Source organism: Brachyhypopomus gauderio, chromosome 15, assembly GCF_052324685.1.
Source record: "Brachyhypopomus gauderio isolate BG-103 chromosome 15, BGAUD_0.2, whole genome shotgun sequence".
In the NCBI taxonomy this organism is placed as follows: Eukaryota; Metazoa; Chordata; class Actinopteri; order Gymnotiformes; family Hypopomidae; genus Brachyhypopomus; species Brachyhypopomus gauderio.
The window spans coordinates 8,491,341-8,504,890 of record NC_135225.1 but is presented as its reverse complement, the minus strand read 5'-3'; the positions used below and the strand labels follow the sequence as shown (position 1 = coordinate 8,504,890).

At 38.1% G+C, this 13,550-nt stretch overlaps 1 protein-coding gene, 3 non-coding genes and 1 pseudogene across 9 annotated transcripts; 2 read left to right on the top strand and 3 right to left on the bottom strand.

The window, feature by feature from the left end:
* Window positions 1-424: 424 nt before the first annotated feature.
* trnat-ugu (transfer RNA threonine (anticodon UGU)) lies at window positions 425-497 on the top strand. The gene has a single exon. It is a non-coding gene; the product is annotated as a tRNA-Thr (tRNA).
* A 164-nt stretch (window positions 498-661) lies between these two features.
* On the top strand, window positions 662-734 carry trnak-uuu (transfer RNA lysine (anticodon UUU)). Its single transcript has one exon. It is a non-coding gene; the product is annotated as a tRNA-Lys (tRNA).
* Window positions 735-1,192: 458 nt separating this feature from the next.
* trnak-cuu (transfer RNA lysine (anticodon CUU)) lies at window positions 1,193-1,265 on the bottom strand. Its single transcript has one exon. It is a non-coding gene; the product is annotated as a tRNA-Lys (tRNA).
* Window positions 1,266-1,634: 369 nt separating this feature from the next.
* LOC143476792 (uncharacterized) lies at window positions 1,635-3,632 on the bottom strand (annotated as a pseudogene). Its single transcript, XR_013121387.1, has 4 exons — window positions 3,490-3,632; window positions 2,550-2,894; window positions 2,410-2,469; window positions 1,635-2,188 (listed from the first exon to the last, which is right to left on the bottom strand). The product of XR_013121387.1 is annotated as an uncharacterized LOC143476792 (transcript).
* A 339-nt stretch (window positions 3,633-3,971) lies between these two features.
* LOC143476739 (uncharacterized) lies at window positions 3,972-12,469 on the bottom strand. 5 transcript variants are annotated; one of them, XM_076975073.1, is made up of 7 exons: window positions 12,322-12,469; window positions 10,759-11,139; window positions 9,810-9,897; window positions 8,562-9,563; window positions 5,942-6,009; window positions 5,769-5,812; window positions 3,972-5,093 (listed from the first exon to the last, which is right to left on the bottom strand). In XM_076975073.1, the coding sequence occupies exons 2-7, from the start codon at window positions 11,068-11,070 to the stop codon at window positions 5,000-5,002; spliced, it is 1,608 nt and encodes a 535-aa protein (XP_076831188.1). In that variant the 5' UTR covers window positions 11,071-11,139; window positions 12,322-12,469; the 3' UTR covers window positions 3,972-4,999. The 5 variants fall into 5 exon arrangements, with proteins under 5 accessions (XP_076831188.1, XP_076831187.1, XP_076831190.1 ...); XM_076975072.1 differs by lacking the exon at window positions 12,322-12,469 and adding an exon at window positions 11,814-11,970; XM_076975075.1 differs by lacking the exon at window positions 12,322-12,469 and adding an exon at window positions 11,840-11,944.
* Between the last annotated feature and the right edge of the window lie 1,081 nt (window positions 12,470-13,550).

Genomic DNA, 13,550 nt, shown 5'->3' with positions numbered 1-13,550 from the left:
ACCGTAGAGAAGGACGCAGATAATTTTCAGATAAAGCTCAGTCTATAAACTTAGACTTGCCTATGAGTCAAAGGCGATGTGAAAAATCATGGTTACTTAGCGAATGGAAACAGGAAAAGTGAGAACACAGTATTATTACTTTCTGTTTCGTGTGCAGTTGTTTGTACATCACATGCAATTGCATGCAATTACTGTTTATTGCTGCTTTAAAAAACGTTATTGCAAGACCTACCACATGCAAATGTTTTAAAACATTTTTGCAGCTACAGCTAGTGTGTAAAATATTTCAATTAGATGGGGCCAATATTTTAAAAAGTGTATTGGGAACTGAGGACACTTCATGCTCTACATTTATGTGACAAAAGCGATATGATAACGATATAATAAGTATATAAGTGTATATAAGTATGTTCTGAACAAGCGAGGCTCCATAGCTCAGGGGTTAGAGCACTGGTCTTGTAAACCAGGGGTCGCGAGTTCAAATCTCGCTGGGGCCTGCTAACTTTTTAAATCTAAAATGCTTCCTTGAGAATGAACCGACGTCGTTTCGATTACTTCAATGTGCAAGTCAAAGTTCAGAGATCCTGAACCTTTCCCTTTTTAGCGTTTAAAGTATATACTAAACGATCAGATTCGTGCTGCGTATTTACTGTAACTCAGAGCCCGGATAGCTCAGTCGGTAGAGCATCAGACTTTTAATCTGAGGGTCCAGGGTTCAAGTCCCTGTTCGGGCGGAAATTTTTATTCTCTTACATTTATGAAAGGGTTTTATATAGTTCACATTCAGTATAGTAATAATAATAAATAAACAATAATAATATTCGACCATAGTGAATATTGTCTTGAATTTGAGTTCAAACAGTTAATACAATGACGTAATCAGCACGCTGTCTAACTAAACTCGCACAGCTGTAAAACTGCAGTAACTCTAGCCTGGTTTATACTTTCGTGAGCGTCGCGAGCGTCACTGCAGTGTAAAATATGGCTTTGCAGTGTTGTCCGAAACGATACGTTCCTCTTGTAATTCCAGGACGAAACATAAGAGAACGTGAAGACGTTAAGATTGGGCGTTTTGAAACGCGCGCGAAGTTACAAAATTCGAGAGGTGCACGACCTCGCGAACGGACAGCGATTACGTCATTTTCGCCGCGCGGACCCTCGCGTCAAGTATAAACCAGGCTTAAAAGAGCACCGCCCAACGTGGGGCTCGAACCCACGACCCTGAGATTAAGAGTCTCATGCTCTACCGACTGAACTAGCCGGGCTTAGGAAGGATTGGAACATGCTACCTCACACCTCTATGCTTTTGTTATGTCAGATATTAATGGAAAAATTTGTTTCCCTGACCGAGAAACTGGAATATTACAGAGGTTGCGAATTTTTTTCGATGTCTGGCCTGATCATACAGCCCCCACGTATGTAGTGAAACTAAAGTTCATATATGCAGGTTTGCTAGAGGCAACAGTAAAAGTACGCTTTTAAAATGTATTTTATTCTTTTACAGCACACATAAAAGGTAAATGTGAATTCATTAACACAACATCAAAAATGTCAAAAAGTCAAGTCAAGTCAAATGTATTTATATAGCGCTTTTTACAACACAAAGCAGCTTTACAAATGTATGGATCCAGATCCCTAATGAGCAAGCAAGAGGCGACAGTGGCGAGGAAAAACTCCCTATGATGGTGGGGATTAGGAAGAAACCTCAGGAGGACCAAGACTCAAAAAGGAACCCATCCTCCATTGGGCGCCCGGTAGCAGAAATCGGTATTTGTAGTCCAAATGTAGTTCTATAGTTGTAGTTCTAGTTCCCAGGCCAAGTAGTCACAGTCCCTTCAGTGCAGATGGTGAGCCTCAGGTAGCGGCAATGGCACATCTAATCCTGGCATCAGCAGATCCACTGGCAAGCCAGACCATCTCCTAGGCTGGAGTTTTTTACTAATACATATTCAAACAGTATTTAACAGTATTCAATACGAAACATATTACATATACTGAGGAAATATTATATATGAAAAGTACACAAACATTGGAGTTTGATTTTCAAGAGGGATTTCCTTTTTCCAGGTCATAATATGCACAACAACAACTGCCAGCAACAACACCATTCCTAGCAGTCCAACACCCAGAACTGCTGCAAATATTGAATAAGGGACGAGTCTTATGTCAGCCACTGAAAGAACTGGAACTGAGGAAATAAAGAGAAATTATGTGAGCGTTTTTGAGACACAAGATAAATTTGGGTGTTAGGAAAAACCTCTTATTTAGGCTAACTTATGATGACTATGCACATAGTAAGAGACTGTATAGGTAAGCACATTTATTACCTACAGTCAGATTGTTTATATTGTAATACTGAGTAACATGCTTTAAAGTACGCATCCAATTATGATTATAACGTTGCTTTACCCTTTTCTGGATTGGAGAAATTTTCAGCTTTTATGTCTTTCCATGGCTCAGGAGTCTTAGCTGACAAAATGTGGAGAACATGATACACATGGTAATTAAAATTAACATTTAAATGTTTCTATTATAAAAAAATATATTACCATAAACATGCACTCCTTCTTCAAACTACATTCGTTTGCCATCTACAGTTCCACAATAGTATGAGGCGAGGTCACTCCTCAAGACATGACTAATTCTCAGTCCAAAAAACTTCTCCACTATACAGTCCTCAAAATGAGTAATGTTGTCATTCCAAACGATTGACAACTCTCCATCATTTTTCACACTAGCAACCATTAAGACACTTGGTCTTTCTTTCATATCCACTCTCAGCCAGAAAATTTCATTGTGCAAAGAAATGTTACACTTAAGTACTACAGTGTCTCCAAGTTTAACATGTTTAAATTCTGATGACTCCAAAGTATTCAACTGCAAAACAAGGACCACTGGTAGAGGGGGGAAAAGTATAATGAATCTTTAATTTGTATTATTTTCCCTCACAGCATTTGTCTTTATTATCAAAAAGACTATAGTGGAGTTTCAGAAAGCAGGTTTGACAACTAAATTAATTAATTGTGATATACACATAGCACAACAGAAAAGAAGTAGCTATGAGTAAAAAATATAATTTTGAGGCATCTTTTTTGCAGTTTAAGCTGTTTAATTACCCTTGGAATACATGGATAATATTACAACTGAAAACCAATAAAAATCACAGAGGACAGGAGTCAGCAAAACACTTGATATGGTTTGAATGACTAGAAAGATTTTAGGATACACAATTGTGTAGAACTGGATCAGTGTTACATTTTAAACTATATTAATAATCTGCATATGTAAATGTTATTTTCAAGTTTCTGTACTGTGGAATAAGAAGCCTTTAATTTGAATTGTTCAGATGCAAGTTAAATCTCTATCCGAGGTCAACTAATGATGGCTTTTGAAGCCAAGTCAGAATTTGTTTAAGACCGCTTTCTGAAACACACCCTGGATTTAACATTTAAAAACATAGGCCTAATTGTCTGAAGGTTTAACACTCACCTGTAATTACTAGTAAAAAAGACTGTAGCATTTTGTTTTGCAACTTGAACTCAGTGTGTTTCATTTGAGTTTGTTTTTATGTAAACGGAAGTAAAACCACTTTTTCCACTGCCCTCCCATTTTAACCTATTACATGTCATTGTTTACCTATGAATTCTAGAAATATTCTCACAAGTTTGCAAAGGGCCTGCAATTATACTTCATATACATCATGCTTATTAAAAAAAAACAATTCATATATAAATAGCAAATCACAACTTGGACAAAAAAATTCCGTGTGCTCAGCTGCTTTTTGCACTTTACTGCTTACATTTGCTCAGAAAAAAATGCCTATGAGGGCTAATTTTTTGTAAGAATTCAAGGGCCGTAACTTTCCAGTCACCAACAGGAAGTTGTAGGAGTAAATGGTTCTTCAGAAGCACATTTAAGTGCAATAGGTCTGTTTTGTGCTGTCACACTTTACTGTGACAATAAACACGTCATTAAGCCAGAAATGTCACTTTATTCACATTGCAATCACAGTCACTTTGCATTTACATCACCAAACACTAACAGAGACTGGTGCCGGGCATGAAGACAAATGCTGAAACAGAGCGTACATTTAGACCACAAAAATGAACATTAGCACAGCAGCTTATAATTAAACTGCAATCATCATGGAGGTATTTAACATTGCATGTAGCAAACACAGTTTTAACATTTTGTTCATATTGCTTTTAAAGCAACTTGAGTGTGATTCTGCTGCCATGCACGTTTGTTGTTCACCATCCTTCAATTCATCATCAAGGACCACTGCTGTATCTTAACTGAGCATGTACACCAATTCCTGCATCAACAATGTCAGCTTCTGTACTGAGTTGCATACCATATGGTCATGTGGTAAAAGATACAAAATCACACACATTATAAACAGGCTATAAGGATCTGTGCAATGCAACATGTGGGCAATAACTGTTCATCTGTTAGACGTGTACCCAATGAAGTGGCCAGATGATGCAAGTATCATGCATGTTTATCTAAATGTGTGGTGATTGTATATGCAGCAATGTTTCACTGCAGTGGTCTAGGCCACATGTAAACATTTAGGTTATAATGAGGTAATGTTATTAACTTAACCATCTGATACAAAAGCTCTTAATGCCTTTAAAAAAAGAAATATGAAGAAAGAAGAAACTTTAATTGTAAAAGATCAGGAAGGAAAAAAATTCAGCAATATTGAAAAACAACAACAAATAATGGGTGGGTGCAATATATATTTTTGTTTTTTACTTATTTAGACTGGGAGAAAAAAATAATTCAACAATAGGTGTGCTTTAAATAATTAACTACAAACACCACAATACATCCTGGAAACATCTACAGTATTAGAGTAGGCTGAAGTAAGCCAGCAAACAGAAACAAGAACCAGACAGCCATAGTCAGTAATTTTACCAAGATTCTTCATTCATATGGAACCAAATGTCAAATATGCAGCAAACACAAAGTTCTCAGTCACCAAAAATCTTTAGTTCTATTTGCTTGTGTTTCTAGATTCTTCATTGTTGTTCTCCTTGTAAGAAATAAAACTTTCAGCTGGCTCCCATGTATTTTTCCATTTGGCCCCACTGAAAAACACCACAATCAATCATAATCAATTAACTAAACTCAGGTCAGTGTTAAAGATGGGCTTGTAGACAAAAAAAACACTTTTCCAACAGCTCTGCATGTCATGTGTTATTACTGGACAGGAAATCCAATCCAAATCTTTAACCTTCCAGCCAATTGTCATTATTAATAATAATAATAATAATAATACATTTTATTTCAAGCGCCTTTCAGGATACCCAAGGACACTTTCCAGGAAATTAGAAAACATGCAACACATACAGTAACAAAACAAACACATACATAAACAGAAAAAACAGACAAAAAGGTCATTGGGAGTAAGCGATATTGAACAGGTGAGTTTTAAGTCGTGTTTTGAAAAGAGGGAGTGAATCTATATTGCAGATGTCTGGCGGGAGAGCGTTCCAGAGTTTGGGAGCAGAGCGGCTGAAAGCTCTGCACCCCATGGTACTTAGACGAGCAGGTGGCACAGATAGATGAGTGGAGGAGGAGGATCTGAGGGAGCGGGAGGAAGATGTGATAGTGAGGAGGTTTGAGAGATATGGTGGAGCCAGATTGTGGAGTGCCTTGAACGTATATAGGAGGATTTAAAAATGTATTCTGAATAGTAGCAATGTAGCAATTAGTAGCAATGTAGGTAATGGTGCGGGATTACACAGAATGTAACATCTTACCATAATGAGCAAGGCATCCACTTGACCTTGACTTCATTTTTACCCTTTTATGGTAGCAAGAAAGTTAATGTAAACATCAGACTGTACAACTTAACATAGGCAAAATTTAATCTAGGTATTTTGAATGTTTTCCAGTCTTTGGTATTTGGTTCTTTCAATCCATTGAAACCTACCTTTGCATTCCTCCATCCGAGAATTTTCTCAACAGGAAACACGTCATTGTGCACACCGTGATTGCAATCTGAAGGCAAAAAAGACAGAAAAAAACATTATATTGTGACCACCAAGTTAGAAATCAATTTTAAAATAATTCCAAAATACTTGTAAAATCAAAGTTTCACCTTAATGCATGGGTTAAAGCAAGACATTTTCATTTGACTGAAAATTTTTCCTGGCAAAAGACAATGCCAGTAATTATCATGGCCTGGCAGTTAGGGAACTGGTCTTGTGACCGGAGGGTTGTGGGTTCGATTCCCAGACCTGAGGCCATGACTGAGGTGCCCCTGAGCAAGACCCTTAACCCTCAATTGCTCACTTGTATAAAAATGTAAGTTGCTCTGGATAAGGGCGTCTGCCAAGTGCCATAAATGTAAATTACCGACAATGTGGTGTAGTTGGGACAAGGCCTCTTTTGCCTAATTCTACATAATAAACCCATTTATAAAGTATATTTATCTAAACAGCCTGTGTAAGGACAGAAGAGAGAATCTATGAAGCAACAAAATGCAACACCTGAGCAATAAATGTACATAAATGTTTATATAATGGAGTTATCTGGGGGTCCTCCTCCAGAAAATTATTTAAAAATCAAGTCAAATTTAATTAATCCTGGTGAGTTTTAAAAGGTATGAAGCTCTCTTGGTTTTATCAGATTCACTATAGCAAAAACATAAGCTGTAAGATAAGTAGATATGTTACAAAAAAATTAAATATCCAAAAATGGCAAATTAAATCACACCACTGGATAGAGCTTTTAAATACAAACAGAACAACACCATCCATGTTAAATTGGTTTAGAAATAAAAAGTTGACATTTTAAATGGAAGAAATGCGCCTATTTTCTCCGACTGTATTAAAGCTAAATGAAGAAAAGTCTGTGATCGGTGGAGAGATTCTCCAGTATAAATAACCATAACGTCTATATTTCACTACAAATTTAAATAAAAATTGAAATGTAGTCACTTTATAGTATGGACATGACATTATAATATTCAAAATGAATGAACAAATGAATATTTAATGATTAGTACATTGGGCTGAAGCGTGGCGCGCGCGAAGTTACAAAATTCGAGAGGTGCACGACCTCGCGAATCGCCAGCGCGCGAGGCTCTCGCGCACGGGTGGAGCCACCGCGATTACGTCATTTTCGGCGCGCGGACCCTCGATTATATACACATATCAGGGTATCTGCACATTTTTAAATCTCAAATTCAATGACTTTTAAGACCTTTTTAATACCTCTCACAAGAAAAAATAATACTATTACTGGGGATGCAGGTGTGTTCCACATCGTTGACGGGGGGTGGCGAACGAAAATTGCTGGAGCGGTTATTTTCTGCATGGTCCTAGCGCTAGATTCGGCAAAGAATGAAATTTGACATTTTATTTGTAACATTCTCTAAACGGGAGTTTTCAATGGAGAAAAGTCACGCAGCGAACTGATAAAATTTAAAATTCATATCCAATATTAACTATACACCGTCATGTCATTCAGTTAACTTCTGTTTACCCTCCACCGACTGCAGGCATTGTTGCATATATTTTGCAATTAGTACATCAATATAGGCCTACAATTAAGACAGTAAAAAGACCAAAAAGTAAGAAGTTATAGGCTACTGAATGCAGATGGGCATTTTTCACTGGTAGGCCTAATGGGGAACTTCCCGTTTCTTCTTTCACAAATGAATGTGTTATTTTATGTTGCCTAACAAAACCTATACAACAGAAGACGTTCAGCCAAACACATAGATTTGCAAACTCTACCTTAATTATTTGTATGTGGTCGTCCTCACGTTATCTTTCATTGATTTGGGCTGGAGCGACTAGTTTATCAGGTGACCAGTCGGCTAAAAATGCTTAGTAGTTTGGTGCTGTATGAGACATTTTACAGCACAAAAAAATGATTTCACGTTGGGCTTAGAGGGCAAACGGTACGATTTGACTTGATGTGTATGTGACCTGGCTGGTGGGGACGGGAGAAGAAGTCTATCTGTGACCGTGTGTGCTGTGCTGAAGACGCTTCCTTCCACTCGCTGAACTGAACTGCTGCTGCAGCGCATCTGGTGTTAAAGGAAGAGAGAGGTCGGGTGTGTGCGAGGTAGTGGCTCATTTCAGGGCATTGTTTTTAATCGCTCAGGTTTTCAAAAGATCATCTCAAACCGACCTCATTAAAATGATAAAAAAAAACCCCGAAGTTTCAAAAGGGCACTTTCGATGATAAAGGGCAGAGTTGGTGGTGCTTTAGCACCACCCGATGTCTATGTGTGCACGCCACTGCATATATATATATATATATATATATATATATATATATATACACACACACACACACACACATTATATATATATAACTCCAGTGCTGATAATCTCCAGTGCTGAAGAGCGCCAGTGAGAGAATCATATTTTGGCCACAAAACAGATAGCACGGGCGTGTGTGGTTTATTATGATTTGACGGAATTCCCCCCCCAAAAAATCAAATGACGGAAATCCGTCGTAGTGACTGAGAACTTTAACCCATGCCTTAATGGTACTCGATGCAGAAAACAAATTATTCCATGAAAAATGCATTTTACCTGACTTTTTTCCCTTCCTTAAAGATGAATTTGCTCCCTTTGTTGAACACCCGTTTTCACATTCCACACTGGCCATATTTTGTGCTGTCAATGAGTCTGATCCATCTTCCTCTGGCTGGATTTGGGCAGAGGCAGTTTGAATATCTGCCCCCTTGACATTTTTATCCATCCCTATTGTTGATGTAGAAGGCATGCATTCCTCAACAATTTTAGTCATGCTCTGGGACGGTAATTCCTCGGTTAACACAGGGGTGTTGATATTTGTGCATGTAGATGGTGCAGAAACATTCCTGTTAAGCCCAGATGTTTCCACTCCTGTAGGCAGGTTCACTGAAACATCCAAGGAACTTAGACTGGTTGTTTCATCTCGCAACAAGGAACCTTTGGGGGACAAGGCAGCTTCCAGCTGTGCATCTGAAATTCTCTCCAAGCGAACTTCCACTTTGGTATTTAGGTCTTTGGGCCCTGTGAGTGTTTGGGAGGGCTTTGGGGCATCCTGGGCATTCTGAGAGTGATCAGAATTAGCATGGGTCCTCTTGTGCACATTCCAGCCACACTGGGTAGCGATCATGTCACCACAAAGGCTGCAGCAGTATGGGTACGGTCTTGTGGCAGGGTCGACACTTCGTCTATGTATGGTCATGTTCTCCAGACTGGTGAATTTGTGTCCACACCTGTTGCATTTATGGATGCACTTGTGGTGCTTGAACTGCATGCGGTCATGAAACCTCTTTCCACATTGCTTGCAACTGTATGTATGCGGAACCACTTGGGCATTTGTTTTTCGGTGCTTCACTTTCAGGGAGAATTGGTCTAATGAGCAGCACAGACAATGCCTCTGGGTGCTAAGGAGATGCCTGTCACGTAGCTTGTGTGTGGAACTGATGCTACATGTTGATGCAATTTTCTTTTTTACGTATTTTCTCTTAAACATAGTCTTAGTTGACTGGCCATTGTTGTTTTGGTTTGGCGTATTTACAGGTAGATTAACCCCAGAGGTACCTATAAAATAAAAAAGCAGAAAAATTTAATTTAAACCAACTCCCCCCAATCTTTTGCAATAGGCTGCAATAAGCAATAAGCATGATGGTACAACATAAAAACAATTGGTGCAGTGTGATAAAAATGTATAGTTACCAATTAAGTGATATATGATTAAGTACAAATTAACATTACAGTATTTACTACTTTGATGCAGGATTAAGCATGAAATCTGATTTTAAGATAACATGTAAACTAAAGCTTTACCAGGTGATGTCTGAGGAGTTGTTGGTCCATTAACTGCCAGACAGCTCTGCCTGGTGTCCATTTCCTCAACAGTAGCATTCTCAAGTATCTGTATCCCACCGTACAGGGATCAAGAAAATATTTTTAAAACAGACATTTATATCAAAGATTGAAAAAGGGCTGCTACAGCCTAAAGTTTCTTTTTTTAAATTCTGGTCATACTTGATCCAATAAGCCTTTCTATTCACTCAATGAAAAATCCACAAAATTAGGCATCACTTGTGCATTTTGGTCATAAGGTTTCTGTACACACTCCACAGAACTGTTGAGAATCACATGCTTGCATCCGCAAAGCAGTCAATACTTCTGAAAAAATCTAGCTTACAACATTTAGTGTAATGTTTTAGAATAAATGAGGCTCAGCATGACCTTTTGGATGCATCACTAGAGACTTATGGACATGTACCTAGAGACTTACACATGTAAACCTTTCCAAACATAATATACCACCTATGATCCAACAGTCTTATATGCAGATACATGGTAGATACATGCAGAAAGATGTTCTATCAGTTTTAATGACAGCAGTTATGGAATATAATGCACTGATGATACATGGTGCACTAGTTCATATGCTAATAAAAACAGGTGTATCCAGGCCAATAGGTGGTGTAGCCTCAATTTCCATTGTCTTTCAACATAAAGACCAATGAAGTAATAATGATGCAACCCCACACCCCTAATTGACAAAACAACCAAGCATCCAATTACGTATGAACGCCTGAAATGGAAAGACTAGGTTAAAATGGATCTGATTGTACTCATTCAGCTAATATAAAAAACATCTAATTAAAGAAGATGTCATTCTGCATCTTAATCTCACAGTCATTGTTTCATAACAGGGGCATCATAAATTCTGTTATTCCATTACCTTTTAATTGTACCATATATATATATATACACAACATACCTTTCTCCCTCTGCCCTCTGGCTTGTTACTGGTATCTGAAATAGAAACCGGATGGGTCACACCGGACATCCCACCATCTTCTTTCTTGAGGCTGCAGGTTACCTGATGTCTTAAAATGGCATGTTTTCTCTGCTCTTCACTTTCTTGCAACTGCTGCTTCAGATCATCAATTTCCCTCCAGCTACGTGAAATTTCCACCCTGGTCTCCAAGAGCACTTCAGTAAAAACCTTCACAATGTCAGCAGTTGTCGTCACCAGGACAGACTCAATGAGTTTCTTAAATTTGGCAGCTATGGGGTCTTCCAAGTCCATGGTGAATGGTGGATAAAAGACAGTCTAGTTGCAGAGTAGAAGGTGGAGATCTCTCTCAAACTGTACTTCCTGTACATAAAAAAATTTTAGTTACACAATATTCCAGAATATCACAAATACATATGCAATGGTTACAAATAAAATACAAAACGATTACTATAATGAGTAAGCTGTTGCATTAGGTTGACTCGTTAGGACGATCACTCATTTTATAACCCACAAGATTTACTTCACAGACCATTTTTTCACGCTCTTTAAAAATAACCAATAAGTATTAAATAATGAAAATCATCAAACGTTAAAGCAGTTTTTGAAGTCATATAACCTACACTTCTATAAACACGAGTATCATAACTGCAACATGATATCTTCCAATGCTTTTGTAAATTAACCGCAAAGATGAACAGACTCGTGCTGCCTGCATTGTGGTCCATTTAGCAAACCCTTTATTTGTACCTAATTAACTAAGACTAGCTGGCTACCAAGCTGGGTAGGCCCGTGGAATGATTTCAATGTCTAATTTACTATTATTTCTAGTAAATAGCAGTGGGTTTGGTGGGTTTCTAGTTTTGGAAAGCAGCAGGTAGAGATGATTATGACTTATTTCCTTATTTACCTTCCGTTTAAACTGATTTACCGGTGACCAGACAATATCGTTCAGTAAAGGCAAAACGGAGATTTCCCAGAATATGTGCAAACTCAAATTGCGTGTACTCGGACGTAAAACATGACTTATGACTTACCCTAGACATGCAAACAAAAAACGGACCTGGATAGGAGTCCTGCTCCAATTTATCCCACGTGTTTTTTGACTAGCTACTAGGACGTGAAGGAATTTTCCAATAGCCCCGTACCGTTTGGAAAAGTACCGGGTAGAAACACACACTACGATTTACGTTCCGTGCAGTAAACCTTTTAACTAATGAATGCATCAAATAAAAATGTTTAAAAATGTTTTAATACTAAATTATATTAGTGATATTCTCAAAGTAATGTTTATGAAGACGGTGATAAAAGAAGGCTGCTCTAAAACTACTAATTATATTTTAATACTCCAAGAACTTTTAAGATAAAACACTAAACGAAAAGATGATCCGATTATTTAGTAATTTAGTTCATTTAATGAACCTATTAATCATTGAATGGCCCTGGTGAATACACATCTTGCAAAGGTCGTAGTTGACGTTAGGCTAACGTGATTAACATTAAATACCTTTCCAAATTCAGCATGTCTGCGTTTACTTAAGTTACCTTAATTCACAATTTCAAGTTTCCATATCCGCTCAAGCCCGACTGCCTTTGCAAAGGAGTTCAATGCATCGTTCTTTGTGAAACCAGTCAATTCGATGGAGGAGGGGGAATGAAAGGGGTAAATGTGCTTTGGTCAAACTCGGTTTTCGGTAAACTAGACGCTGTTGCCTCTTACCGTTAGCCTTGAGTACTGCATGTGTACAACTGAACTCGGGAACAATCAAAATTCTCCACTTAAATATTTTAGAAGAATCCATCCATCCATCCATTATCTGAACCGCTTAATCCCGCTGTTTTACTTAAGTACGAGTAGTTAGTCTACTCGTTAAAAGTAAAAAGCAACTCATTTAAATTTTAATTTCGCATAATAGCAGTTAATTTAGCCACTCTACAAACCAGGGCCCGTATTTATCAAACTTCTTAGAGTGGAATTTTGGACTTAAGTGCTGAAAAATTCTTAGATTTGCTCCTACTCACAGAGTTAAGTGTAAGTGCCAGTTATCAAAACTCTCAAGTATAAGAATCACTCTTACTCTCCCGAAAAGTTAAGACTGCTCCAGAGGACTCATAAGTCGTTAAGAGTTGCCACTAGGGGGCTGAGATGGCACTGAGAAGACAGAGACGCGTGCGAACCTTCATTTTAGGTACACATTTCAATTTTATAGATATATAAATATGCACACAAATATGCACAATGCACAAATATGCACAATAATTAGGCATTAAGATAAGCATGGGTTAATTTTTTTTCTTTTTTTCGTGCAAGAGTGTAATATTCATGCTGCGATTTTCATAATTTAATTTTAAGCTTTGACTTCTGCCTTGTCAGTTATTGTATGTCATTTGGGAGTGAGTCCTCTGCCAGACTTCCTTCAGACGCTCACTTTTCCTCCGGCCATTCATGACTGGTGGTGTTTGGAAGCGCTGTCAGAGAGGGAGGGGCAGATGGAGAATCTGCGCTCAAGCCAGCAGGGTCGGGAGCACGAGCTTTAATACTGACAGATGCAATTATTTTATTAGCATCACAGTGTTTGTGTGCAAATCTAAATAAAATTTAAAAACATTGTCTTTGAGATATACTTTAGAATTTCATTAATGCAGGATCCATTCCACATATCACCACAGTGTCTTCCCCCATGATACGCTGCACCACCTCTCAAACTGCGCTAAGAGGCTTGCCCGGTGGTCCTCCGCCTGAATGTGATTCAGTTAGAATGTATGCAGTATCC